This window comes from Artemia franciscana, chromosome 5 (genome assembly GCF_032884065.1).
Source record: "Artemia franciscana chromosome 5, ASM3288406v1, whole genome shotgun sequence".
In the NCBI taxonomy this organism is placed as follows: domain Eukaryota; kingdom Metazoa; phylum Arthropoda; class Branchiopoda; order Anostraca; family Artemiidae; genus Artemia; species Artemia franciscana.
The window spans coordinates 2825738-2839653 of record NC_088867.1 but is presented as its reverse complement, the minus strand read 5'-3'; the positions used below and the strand labels follow the sequence as shown (position 1 = coordinate 2839653).

General features: G+C 35.2%; 1 protein-coding gene across 2 annotated transcripts in view; it reads left to right on the top strand.

Annotated features, from left to right (window-relative positions):
• The window catches only part of LOC136026876 (cytosol aminopeptidase-like), an 85867-nt gene that overhangs the window by 23586 nt on the left and 48365 nt on the right, over positions 1-13916 (top strand). Inside the window, exon 3 of one of the 2 annotated variants that reach the window (XM_065703664.1) lies at positions 2479-9021. The exons of the other annotated variant lie outside the window; for it this stretch is intronic. Coding sequence (XP_065559736.1) covers positions 2490-4277 — 1788 coding nt within the window. The 5' untranslated portion in view covers positions 2479-2489 and the 3' untranslated portion in view covers positions 4278-9021. Of the gene's footprint in view, positions 1-2478; positions 9022-13916 lie in introns of those variants that run through there. 2 annotated transcript variants of the gene reach the window in all.

Here is a 13916-nt window from a genome sequence, read left to right as displayed (position 1 = left end):
AAAAACCGGGTTTTGTAGACAATCAAAGAAGAAACACCCCCTATCATGTAACAAACACAGGTAAGCAATGCCTATCAAACAGTTCGTGGTAACGAACTGTAGTAAGGAGCGACCCAGCTCAATAGTAACCAAAACTCTAAAGAATTGAATTTTGATATCAACAGCTACATCAAAAGAATCGCATTTTAATGCTGATTTTAAATATATAAGTTTCATCAAGTTTAGTCCTACCCATCAAAAGTTACGAGCCCGAGAAAATTTGCCTTATTTATGAAAATAGGGGAAAACACCCCCTAAAAGTCGTAGGATCTTAACGAAAATGACACCATCAGATTCAGCATATCAGAGAACCCTACTGTAGAAGTTTCAAGCTCCTATCTACAAAAATGTGAAATTTTGTATTTTTTGCCAGAAGACAAATCACGGGTGCGTGTTTATTTGTTTGTTTTTTTTTTTTTTTTTTTTTCAGGGGTCATCGTATCGACCAAGTGGTCCTAGAATGTCGCAAGAGGGCTCATTCTAATGGAAATGAAAAGTTCTAGTGCCCTTTTTAAGTGACCAAAAAATTTGGAGGGCATCTAGGCCCCCTCCCACGCTCATTTTTTTCCCAAAGTCAACGGATCAAAATTTTGAGATAACCATTTTGTTCAACATAGTCGAAAACCATAATAACTATGTCTTTGGGGATGACTTACTCCCCCACAATCCCTGGGGGAGGGGCTGCAAGTTACAAACTTTGACCAGTGTTTACATATAGTAATGGTTATTGGGAAGTGTACAGACGTTTTCAGGGGGATTTTATTTTATTTGGGGGTTGGGGCTGAGGAGAGGGGGCTATGTTGGAGGATCTTTCCTTGGAGGAATCTGTCATGGGGGAAGAAAAATTCAATGAAAAGGGCGCAGGATTCTCTAGCATTACTATAAGAAAACAATGAAAAATAAACATGAAAACGTTTTTTCAAATGAAAGGAAGAAGTAGCATTGAAACTTAAAACGAACAGAGATTATTACGCATATGAGGGGTTCTAAAAATACTTTAGCATAAAGAGCGAGGTATTTAGGTGGAGATAAATACCTTGCTCTATATGCTAAAGTATTTTTAGTAATTTCAACTATTTATTCTACGGCCTTTCTGATTCAGGGGTCATTCTTAAAGAATTGGGACAAAACTTACGATTTAGTGTAAAGAGCAAGGTATTAACGAGGGTACAAACCCCCTCGTATACATAATAAAAATATAAGGTTATGAAAGTTTGTTACGTAAGTTAATTCTTAAGTTACGCATATTTTTTACTAATAAAAACGTTCGTTAAAATTAAAAGTTCTAGTTGCCTTTTTAAGTAACCGAAAAATTACAGGGCAACTAGGCCTCCTTCCTCACCCCTTATTTCTCAAAATCATCTGATCAAAACTAAGAGAAAGCCATTTAGCCAAAAAAGGAATTAATATGCAAATTTCATTTTAATAATTTATGTACGGAGAGCCACAACCAAACATGCATTAATTCAAAAACGTTCAGAAATTAAATAAAAAAAAACTAATTTTTTTTAGCTGAAAGTAAGGAGCGACATTAAAACTTAAGACGAACAGAAATTACTCCGTATATGAAATGGGTTGTCCCCTCCACAATCCTTCGCTCTTTACGCTAAAGTTTGACTTTTTGCCACAATTCTACTTTTTAAAACAATTAAAAGCTTTAGCGTAAAGAGCGAGGGATTGTGGAGGGGACAACCCATTTCATATACAGAGTAATTTCTGTTCGTTTTAAGTTTTAATGTCGCTCCTTACTTTCAGCTAAAAAAATTAGTTTTTTTTATTTAATTACGTAAAAGCCAAAGAATTCTTGAAGAAAAACGTCTTGAATAAAAATGTCTTAAAAATGTCTTGAAATGTCTTGAAACGTATTGAAAAATATGTTGAAGAAAAATGTCGTGAAGAATGTCTTGAAGAAAACACTCCCTATTACGTAACGTGTACGTTTGCATCTTGACTAGCGCCCCTGAAGGTTTTTCCTTGCCTTGCGGGTCTTATAAACAATCAAAGAAAAAACAAACACCTGCATCTTTTAGAAAACACTTCCTATTTCGTAGCAAGCAACTGTGTCTTGAAAGAAATTAATAGCACCATCGTCTTGATAGAATCGCCGTTAAACTTCTTCGTGATCTTAAACATTAAAATCACTATTGAAAGCCCAAAGAAGTTGGGGATGATGGAAGCACTGAGTAGAGAAGATCTGGTTTTTTGCTTTCTCATTCGATAATATTTTACATCTCTTCTCCCTGTCTGTATAACTTCGTGAAAGTAGTTGTGTTCAGTGTAAAAAGCTTGCTGTGTTTGATATTCTGCTTGCTACAGTTTTTAATGTGAGAGTGTTTGTAGGCTGTTTCTGCCAGATGGTTTCTGTTGGTGAAAACGGAGATTATTGACAAATTTAAAGGATAATTATATCTTCGTCAGGTAACCGGTGTTTATTTTTAGGTAATAAAAAAATGGCTATGAATCACAAACGAGGAAAGTTTAGTGGAAGTTGTAGTGAGAGCACTATATTAGACAGAAATAATGAATTCTTGTGTCCCATTTGCTTTCAAATCATCGAAGAAGCTCATGTTACTATTTGTGGTCACAGCTTTTGCTATGGATGCATTACCAAAAGTCTCGAACTGTCTAATCGATGTCCAAAATGTAACTTTGTTTTTGACTGCCACAATAAAATATTCCCAAATTTCTTACTTAATGAGCTGATTGCTAAATTTAAGTGTGGAATTGATCAGAAGTTAGCTATGATCAGTGAAGTGAACTTTTCTGACTTTGTTCAAGGCTTAGAAACTAGTGATGTTAGAGTTTCTCTGCCTGATGTGAATAGGATGTTGAATATATTAACTGAACGAAAGAAACAACTTGAAAGTGATTCGAAATTAAATCAGCTAGAATTGATGAAAGAATTTCTGACAATTATTAAGAGTAAAAGACAGAATGAGGTTGAGCGGTTGAAGCGAGAACTAGCCGTCATTGAGCGGGACGAGATTTCAGTGAATGAAAGTATCCGTAGCCTATGGCCTTCTGTTAGAGAAGTTAGTGAATCCACAGTTGTCCCTGATATACCCTATAGGAAAGGTTTGAAGTTCAGCACTACCGCTGAAAGGGCTCATGGAAGTTCCGACATAAAGCGAAAAAGATTGCGTGAACAGATTAACGATTTAGAAGCCTGCTATCTAGAAAACAAGGCTAGTGACTTTCATTTTGATATCGGCGGTGACGTCAATGAATTTAATGATCTGTTATACAAATTTACATGTTATTCAAGTTTGCGTCCACTAGCAACTATTCACTACTCAAGTGACGTTTTTAACAACTCCAGCATCGTCTCTAGTATTGAATTTGACAAGGATGGTGATTACTTTGCCGTCGCAGGTGTTACGAAAAGAGTAAAACTTTACGAATTTTCTTCTGTAATTAATGGTGTTATGGATTTGCATTATCCAATCGTTGAAATTGTTGGAAGTTCTAAAGTCAGTTGTCTTACATATAATCATTTTCATAAAAACTATCTTGGCAGTAGTGACTATGAAGGAAATGTAACTATATGGGATGTATCAACGGGTAAGAGACTTCGAAGTTATCAAGAGCATGAACGTCGCTGTTGGAGCGTTGATTTCAACCGTGTTGATACCAATCTACTTGCATCTGGTAGTGATGATGCCAAGATAAAGTTGTGGTCGCTCAACGCTGATCACAGTATAGCTACAATTGAAGCCAAGGCAAATATATGTTGCGTTAGGTTCAATCCGGAGAGTAGATACCACCTTGCCTTTGGTTCAGCTGACCATAGCGTACATTATTACGATATTCGAAAGCCCAAGGGACCGTTGATGATTTTTAAAGAGCACAAAAAAGCAGTTTCCTATGTAAAGTTTTTGTCTGGTTCTGAGATTGTATCTGCCTCCACGGACAGCCAATTGAAGCTCTGGAATACTTCTCAAACCCACTCGCTCCGTACTTTTCAAGGGCATGTAAATGAGAAGAATTTTGTTGGATTAGCAGCAAAGGGTGACTTTATCGCTGTTGGCTCCGAAAACAATGCAATGTATTTATATTTTAAGAAAATGTCAAAACCTATTATGGATTTTAAATTTGATCAGACGAAAAATATTATTGATAAGGGTAATAAGGACGAAGAGAATAATGAGTTTATTTCTGCGGTTTGCTGGAAGAGGGACTCTAATTATATTGTAGCGGCGAACAGTCAAGGTATTGTCAAAACTTTGGAGATAGTTTGAGAAAAGCATTGTAGCCTCTTACCTTGTCGCCCCCGTTTTTCGATGATTGATTCCTACCTCCCATGTAAACCACAGTTGTTTGAGTGAGCAGCAAAACTGGATAGAGTTAGATGTGTGTTGCTATTTTTAAGAATTTTTAATGTCTATTAAGGCTTATGTTCCCTGTGAAACATGCGATTTTGCGACAAACCTACAGGTATAACTAATACCGAATAGAAAACATATTTATCATCAGTCCTATTTCTATTCATCCATTAAGCCAGAATTTGATATTGCTTAAACTTTGTCAAATAATCTAGACTCGATTAAAGTACCAATGGCAGTGAAAATGAAATCTAATTTTTAGAAAATCTTAGACTACCATAGCCAATATATTCTCAAAAATTAAAAAAAAAACTCAAATAAATATTCAAAAAGTCGCGATTCCTGTTTTTAATGAAAAAATTCTCCATATGCAATTATGCAGTTTTTTGTCGTGATGGGTGCCAAACGTGGGTGAAAAATCAGCAAAAAAAAGCCAAAACCATAAGACAGACCATAAAATACAAAAATAAGCCAAAACAAAAAACACTAAACAGCTGAAGGAGATGTAACTTTCCTTTAAGTTACTTTAAGGTGTTTGTCTTAGGGAATCAACAGATAGCTAATGTCCGAGTTTTTTTCAGGCGAAAAGCGTTGCCAAATTTAACTAACTAGTTTCACCCTTTATTCTCAGGATTTTACGTGGGAACACTGACAAAAATGTAATGCTTTCCTAAGACCTTGATAATTTTGAAACAACCAAACGAGAAATTTGAGAAAATTGTGGTTTTAAGGTATGAATAGACCTAAGATGGGTCAAGAGGGCCATTTTTATTTTGATGATCTTGGTACTTTGAAAAATAAACCAAGTTTTATTTCCATGTTATTCGTGTCTTTTCAACTTTTTTTTTCAATCTTAAAAAAGAAATGGAAAGCAAATTTCAAGAGCAGTTCGTTATATCGACATAAATTGACTCCTTATCGAATAAAAGCAAACTGTCTTCGTATGCTGAAACATTAAACGGTACACAGGGAACATAAACCTTATTGTCATAAATTTGAACTGTTAAGGATTTAATTGTAGACCCTACGTGAAAACTTGTGTTTTGGAGTAGGAGTTCTCCATTTTCAGTCCTGCATCTTTTTGATTCTTGTACCCCTCCCCAAGGCCAAAAAACCTCTGTTGGAACATTGTTGCATATGTATATGTGCAGCTAACTAAGCAATTGAGTTGTTATCTTTTCTAAAGTCACTCTTGGACTCTCGATTGGAAATTCCTGATTTTAGAGCAACATTTACTAATTACTACTGCTTCAATTTTTCTGTTTTGTTTGAGTTCGCTATTGCTCAAGGTAAAAGGTGAATATTTTTCCATAAATTTTTCCTTTAATTTTATGTTTCTTTAATTTCTTTCCTTTCCTTCATCTCGGAGGAAAAGTAAATCTATGATCTAATATTAAATTTTGAGTAATGGCCCTTGTTCGATAGACTTTGTTATTAATATGAGCCAAGTTCAGCAATTGTATCCAGGATGTGAGCTTCCTAAACGAAATAGCCGCGGTTAACCTTAAATTCTACGGTAATATTTAAAAAAATAAAATTTAAACTGCTGTAAAATTCAACCTACGTAAAATTTAATCGGGGAAAGCTCAACTTATTCATTTTCAAACCACGCAAAATCCAACCTGTTTAAACCCCAATCAAAGCGAAATTCAACCCATATAATATTCGACTTGACAAAACTCAAACGTCTGAAATTCAACCAACATAAACTAATTGAAGCGAACAAAACTTTATCCATGAGGAATATAACCTGGTAAAATCGATCTACTCAGCGAGGATAATCAACCGATTACCCCACAAAGATGATTACCCCATCAGTGGATCTAGATTTGATGGTTTGAGTTGTGCTAATCTAAGTTTTATGTGACTGAATTTAGCATAAAACAAGTTTTGCGTGGGCGGACTTCTCTTCGGGTTCAGTTTTTCTGGGTTAGATTTTACATGGGCTGAATTTGGTTTGGAGCGATTTATGCACCGAAAATGTTGGATATGATACAATCAGATAGTGATTTCTGAAACTGTTCCTACTTAATTCTTTGTTGTCTGGATGTTGAACTGATTGTGTGTTCAGCAGCATATCTAGAAAGAAGAGGGGATGATTTTATTCCCTAGGTTTGTTTGACAAAACTCCCTTCCTTGTAATCGTTATAAATTGTGGCATATAATATACTTTTTTTGGCTTTCGAATACGTCCCCCTCTCTTCCAAAGAAAGTTTGTGGGGAAAAACTACGGTAAATTTAGACGGGTAAAAAATTAGGCGAATAAATTCTTACGTGTAAAAACTTAGACGGTTGAATTTTTGCGGGTAAAAATTTAGAAGGGTAAATTTTTACGGGTAAAAATTTGTCTGGTGTACCAAAACTTATGATGTTTGGAGAATATACTGGACTCGTTCACGGAAGCTGCCAGAATTTTGCTCAGGGAAACTACCTAGCAATTTCTGATATAGATTATAGAAATGATTATAGAAATTTTTTAGTCTTATCTTGGAAATTTTGGTATAATTTAGAAGCCCCTCTCACCATCAAAAAGATTTCAGTACGCCGTTTCTTGAGCACTTGCTTTTTTGCTGCATTTTCAGACGTGGTAAGCCAATGATCTGTGATCACTGACCCTGCTGACATAATGTATTATCGCTAAATAATTACAGTAATGAACATATTCTAATTAACAAGTTAATCTGACATAAAATTACTTCAAATGATATCTATTCATAAGCCTTGTCCCTAGTAGGCGCGAAAGATGATACCGGAAATGAAATGTTTATTTTTATTTACCACAAGTTCTGAACTTGGACGGTTTTCCCAAATAAAAAAAAGTGTCACTTCGATTATCTTTTCCCTTATCAAGTCTTGCTCTGTCATGTGTTACTTTATGTACGGTACCCTCAAATGTACCGTAAGAGTTTTTATAATTTTTGTATTAAAAGAAAGGATTTTATTGAATTCTTAGGGTTCAAAGATTTTTTATTTTTTTGTTTATAGTGCATTGCCGATCTTCTCTCCATTCAGAAAATGTCCTTGTATAGTTTTCTGGACTATAGGAATGGTCAGGGTTGACCAGCGGGGTTAGATATTTTTACCATTAGCATTTCGATCTTAAAATAGCAGGGAAAGGATGGTTGAAAAGAACTTTCCCAGTTGTATTTTAAGCTATCGAATGGAATTTAGTTGTCTAAAAAATGTGAAACAGTGAACGTCTGATAAAATGCATTGTTTTCTGGACTAAGGGGGGTCGGGGCCTAACTTGATCAACTTACGCCTATGTTCTTTGACATTTGAATTGCCAATAGAGCGCCTTAGTGGATAGTTTCATCTACAATTATCTTGGTAGATGTCACTAAGGCATATAGATTAAGTTATGCCTTTCTAGATGTCACTATTGATATTTTCGTACTTGTAAGTTAAAAGATGTTGGTATGTAATTTCTGTTGCTGAAGGGCTGGACAAAAGTAGCGTTTTCTTCTAGCGTCTTAAGAGCGATCATGTGCTATTCGCAGCCGGCCTTTTTAAAGTCAGAGTTTATTCGGCAAATATTTTGAATTTTTAAAACATGGAGCTCAATAACGAAATTCCTTTTGGCCGAGTCTCACAGGATTGTGTTTAATAAAGTTGAATGAGCTTGAAGCTTTATAGTATTTCCTCAAAATTCAGGATTGAAAATATTCAGTTTTATGAAATCAAGTTCTCAAATTTAAGTCAGCTTAAACAGTTTTTTAAGTGAGTGTTAATCTAGAAAGAGCTCCGAGTGCAGAAGGGGATGTAAACACGCTCATCTAGGATAAATACGGGCCCTTTAAGTTGAAATAAGTTACATTTGCCGAGCCCTTAAATACTGAGAAGTTGGTAGAATATATTTCGATTTTGCGTTGTTTTACGATCGCTTAAGTTTCGCATTCATTTTTGGGACAGTTTTCTGTTGTTGTTTATTGTAAAATGTATTCCACGTTTAATTGTTTTTTAGTAAATTTTGTTGTCTAACTACTTAAGATAGCTTAAGAAAGGCTCAGGGTGTATTTCTTTTTATTTACCTAAAGGAAATTTTGTGCAAGTTTGCTAAAAGGGAGACAAACCTGTGGCATGTTATTTTATTGTGAGAATTAGAGGAAAATTGTTTCCTCCTCCCCCAAAATCTGATATCATGTTACTTTCAATTTTGTCGAAAATTCAATTTTGAACAATTGAGCAAAAAAACAGCGCTTTTCAATTTATTCATGAAGAAGGTGTTGGTATCGGAAGACATCTCAGATATTTAGAGAGCGGGGTGGTAACACAGGTCCAATGATTAAGGTTTCTTTGGAGCAAGAAAAAGATCAGTTTGATATAAACCTTCTTTTGGGAGTTCTTGGGGATTCAGGGAGCGGGGTGGTAACACAGATCCAATGATTGAGGTTTAAAGAAAACCTTTGGACCACATATCCAAAGGGAGCAAGAAAAAGATCAGTTTGATATAAACCTTCTCTTGGGAGTTTTATCAGTTAGTGCAGAATTTCCTTTTTTTCAATTTGACTTTTTTTTTACAAACAAAATCATAACAACTAAATTACTAATAACTATCCCAAAAAGTTACGAATAAGCACTTGCGACGGGGCGGCTACTTCGATTAAAAAAAAACAAAAAAACAAACAACTAATCAAATTAAGAAGAAAAAAAAAATAAATAGATTACATAACCAAAATAAAATCTATAACCGATTTTTCATCAACCATTCTACCATAATAATAATAAGAACAATAATAATAACAATAAATAAAACTACGAACATTTTACTAATAAATATTTGTTCAAATTACTTTTAAACAACCAGAGGCGTTAAGCCACCCGAATTCTCTCTGGAATGGAGTTCCATACATGGGGTTGAAAATCTAGTTGGCAAAGCATCCCTGATTCCACTTTTATGTGGTACAACAATATTATCAACATGACGAGTCTCATAACTGTGTTGTGACCTATTATTACTAAAATAGCCACGAAAAACCCCAAGATTTACAGAGTTCTAAAATTGATATGCAAGAATTCCTAAATGGTAGTCAAGCAACTGTCCTATACTAAGCACTTGTAATTCGTTGAAGTGTTGGTGACGCCATCTACGTAGTCTCGAAAAGACGTATCGCTTTATTCTGAAGGATCTGAACCGTATAAGAATTGCTTGACCATAACAAGCATCCATATGAATCATAGGGGTGAATCAAAGCGTGGTATAATAACAATAATATCATTGGAGGCAACAATTTCTTAAAGCGTCGAATTGCTTGCAACATTTGTTGCAATTGCAACATTTGTTGCAACAACATCACCATGACGTTTCCATCATAGATTGTAATCAATAGGCTATAAAAACCCAAATAATGGATTTCTTGCACAACAGGCTTATTTTCGAACATAATTTTATCATCAATAAACACAATATAAAATTAGTCTCGGCAATATTTACTGAAAATAAACTCAAACTAGTGAAAACGTAGAAGCTTTTCAATATACTATTAATATAACACACCATAATCTTCCACGGAAATAAGTCTCAGATCCTCTAAAAAAAAATGTCTCCTGTCTCTCCTTTTTCTCTGGTTTTACCCATCACTAGCAAATCATCAGTTTCATATATATATATATATATATATATATATATACACATGTGTGTGTGCGTGTGTTCGTGTGTGTTACGGTGAACGACCGAAATCAGGTAAATATCGACATTCAACGGTGAATATCAGAAATTACCATTTCCCTGTTTGGATTCTATCAGCTTTGGTCCGGTCGTTCTGATTTCAGTTTAAAAAACTGACTTATAAACTGACTTCAGTTTATCAGCTCTGACTTCGGTCGTTCACCGTAACACACACGAACACACGCACACACACATGTATATATATATATATATATATATATATATATATATATATATATATATATATATATATATATATATATATATATATATATATATACACATGTGTGTGTGCGTGTGTTCGTGTGTGTTACGGTGAACGACCGAAATCAGGTAAATATCGACATTCAACGGTGAATATAAGAAATTACCATTTCCCTGTTTGGATTCTATCAGCTTTGGCAGTCCTATGCAAGGTTTGATGGTAAAAGTTCGAGTTAGGTTATTTTGAATCTCAGATTTAACAGAAGGGTTATAAATCTCAGAAATGGGTCAAAAACCTAACCTAAGCTCTCACCATCAAACCTTGCATAAAACTGAAAAAGCTGACCTGGCAAAGTCGACCAAATCCAAGGAGAAAAAAAAAAAAAAAAAAAAAATGAAATTTGGACATTCACCGGTGAATGTCGACATTCTCCAGTTTCGGTCTTTCACAGGAATATATATTTGTGTATGGGTGTGTATGTTTTACATTATGCCGATATACAGTAATTAAAGCTGTATTATGTTTTCATAGACAGTAGGAATCAGTTGCAGCAAATAGATTCAGTGCCGCTGCCACCAGGAACGTGGGAAGTTAGGTGGGGTGGGGGGGTCTGCGACTATAAAGTCGAGCCCAGATGTGTCAAGACGAATAGTTTTTTATTTTTTTGTAGCTTCCCCCTTTCTGATTTTTTGTCTGCGACTATGAAGTCGAATCTCAACGTGGCAAGATGAAAAGTTTTTCATCTCTTTTTAGGTTCCCCCTTTCCGGTTTTTGGTCTGTGACTCTGAAGTCGTGTCTAGACGTGTCAAGATGAATAGTTTTTCATCTTTTTGTAGTTTCCCCTTTTCCGATCTTCTCATCAATTTTTTGATAATGTCAAAAGCTTCATTGTTAAAAGTCTCACCTTTTTTTCACCTCTTTGAGCAAATTGTTAAGTGTTCTTTTTATTATTTCAGAAAAAATGTCATCGTTTTTCTTTCACCGGATAAGGTGCCACTGGTTTTCTCCGTTTATTCAAAAAAAGTTCCACCGTTATTCAGTGTCCTAAGAAAAAGCGTTGTTTTTTCATTTCATGTGTGAGAAATGAGGTCATGGTGTTTCACCGCGTTGTGAAGAGTTAACACAGCGGTTCCCACAGGGAAGGACTTAGAGGTGATACAGCCCTCCCCCCTAGAAGAAAAACTACATGTAAATGCAATATGTTCTAGCATTTGGGGAAAACTGATGTTTTCTGGAGAACAGCTTTATTTCAAAACCTTAGTACACCCCCCCCCCCGCCCCTGGAAAAATTTATGTAAGCACTTTCTGTCACCCTGGAAAATTTTCTTGTTTAAATCTCAATAGTTTTCGCTAAGTCTGCTTCGAAAAAGAAGAAGAAGGATAAAAAAAAAATAAGCTTTTTCTGCTTCTATTTCTTAGTGAGATATGCATTTTTAAACATCAGAGAACTAGTGTTATGCTATCTCGCGCATTATCCGAGTTTAATTTGTCTGGAGAAGACGTCTACGACATGTAAGACTTGTGCATTTATTGTTGCTCCAAAGATTTTGTATGTGTGCGTAGTTATTTTCATGTTAACGTAGTGGATTTTCGTTTTCGTTTATTTTATATCATTCTTGTAAACGTGACATTTTGCTTTTCAATCCATTTGGTTTTGGGTGTCCCTTTCAAAAAAATTCTGTATCTTCTTGAAAGAATACATTATTATATTCTTATTTTTGTTTCTTATGTTTTATTCTTTTTTATTAGGCTGTCTTTTTGACTTGACTTTGACTTAAGTCTCCTGCCGGGCGCTGCTCGGTATAGAGAGGGACTTCTGCCTCCTCCATCCACTTCGGTCCATGGGGAGTATTTGCTCCTCGCCCTGTCTGGTGTTTGCTATCGCCAAGAACTCGGATAGGCTGTCGGACCAACGTTTCTTCGGTCGGCCGCGAGGTCGCTTCCGACTTTGATAGGTCAAAGTCGTAGATCGTTTTTGCGGTTAGATGTAGCGGCATTCGAAGCAGGTCTTTTTGAGGTGAAGATTAAATATACCCCCCCATTTTTTTCTTTTTTCCGCTACTTTTCAGGAAAACCGTTTCTCAAAATATAGTCTAAGCTAGGTTTTAACAAGAGTCAAAATTTCGCAAGACTATTAAAGCAATGTCCTGACACGAGTTGAATTTCAAATGAGCAGCTTAATTTTTGTGTGTGTTTGCTTTTCTGATAAACTATTTTTAAAAGCTAGGTCCTGACTAGTCAAATTTTTGTGGGAAACCCTATTTATTGCTTTTTTTTCTACATAATTATTTTTATGAAGAATTTTTATACAATTTCCTCACATCAAATTTTGCCTGTTCACTCTACTCATCTACCGCAATCTTCGCTTCCTCTTCTCCTTCGCTCTACCTCTACCACAGCTTCGCTCTTTATCCTTTCTAATGTCTTTTAAATCCTTTCTTATAACCACATCCAGGTGCACAAAACACACAGCAGAATGTGTTTTTGTTCCTGCCTTTCGTATAAACCATTTATGAAAGGCAATTGGAGCCACTTTTTAACAGGACTTGGATTTCGCTTGGGTAGCTGGATATTTTTTCGTTTGTTTTTCCTATAATCTATTTTCGAGGACCGTTAAAGCTATTTTCTGACAGGAGTCAAATTTCGCTTGAGCAGCAGATTTTTTTCCTACCTGCTTTGTTGATAAATTAATTTTATAAGACTGTAAAAGCTAGGCTCGGACGAATCAAATTTCGTGTTGGATTGTTTTTTCGTCTGTTTTTCCGATAATCTATTTTTCGAGGATTGTTAAAGCTGTGTTCTGGCACGAGTCAAATTTCGCTTGAGCAGCAGATTTTTTTGTACCTGCTTTATTGATAAATTAATTGTATAAGACTATTAAAGCTAGGCTCGGACAAATCAAATTTCGTGTTGGATTGTTTTTTCCTTGGTTTTTCCGATAATCTATTTTTCGAGGACTATTAAAGCTATGTTCTGACACGAGTCAAATTTCGCTTGAGCAGCAGATTTTTTTCGTACCTGCTTTGTTGATAAATTAATTTAATAAGACTTTTAAAGCTAAGCTCGGACAAATCGAATTTCGTGTTGGATTGTTTTTTCGTTGGTTTTTTCGATAATCTATTTTTCGAGGACTGTTAAAGCTATTTTCTAACAGGAGTCAAATTTCGCTTGAGCAGCAGATATTTTTCGTACCTGCTTTGTTGATAAATTAATTTAATAAGACTGTTAAAGCTAGGCTCGGACAAATCAAATTTCGTGTTGGATTGTTTTTTCCTCGGTTTTTCCGATAATCTATTTTTCGAGGACAGTTAAAGCTATTTTCTGACAGGAGTCAAATTTTGCTTGAGCAGCAGATATTTTTCGTACCTGCTTTGTTGATAAATTAATTTTATAAGACTGTTAAAGCTAGGCTCGGACGAATCAAATTTCGTGTTGGATTGTTTTTTCGTCTGTTTTTCCGATAATCTATTTTCGAGGACCGTTAAAGCTATTTTCTGACAGGAGTCAAATTTCGCTTGAGCAGCAGATTTTTTTCGTACCTGCTTTGTTGATAAATTAATTTTATAAGACTGTAAAAGCTAGGCTCGGACGAATCAAATTTCGTGTCGGATTGTTTTTTCGTTTGTTTTTCCGATAATCTATTTTCCGAGCTATGTTCTGACACGAATCAAATTTCCCTTGA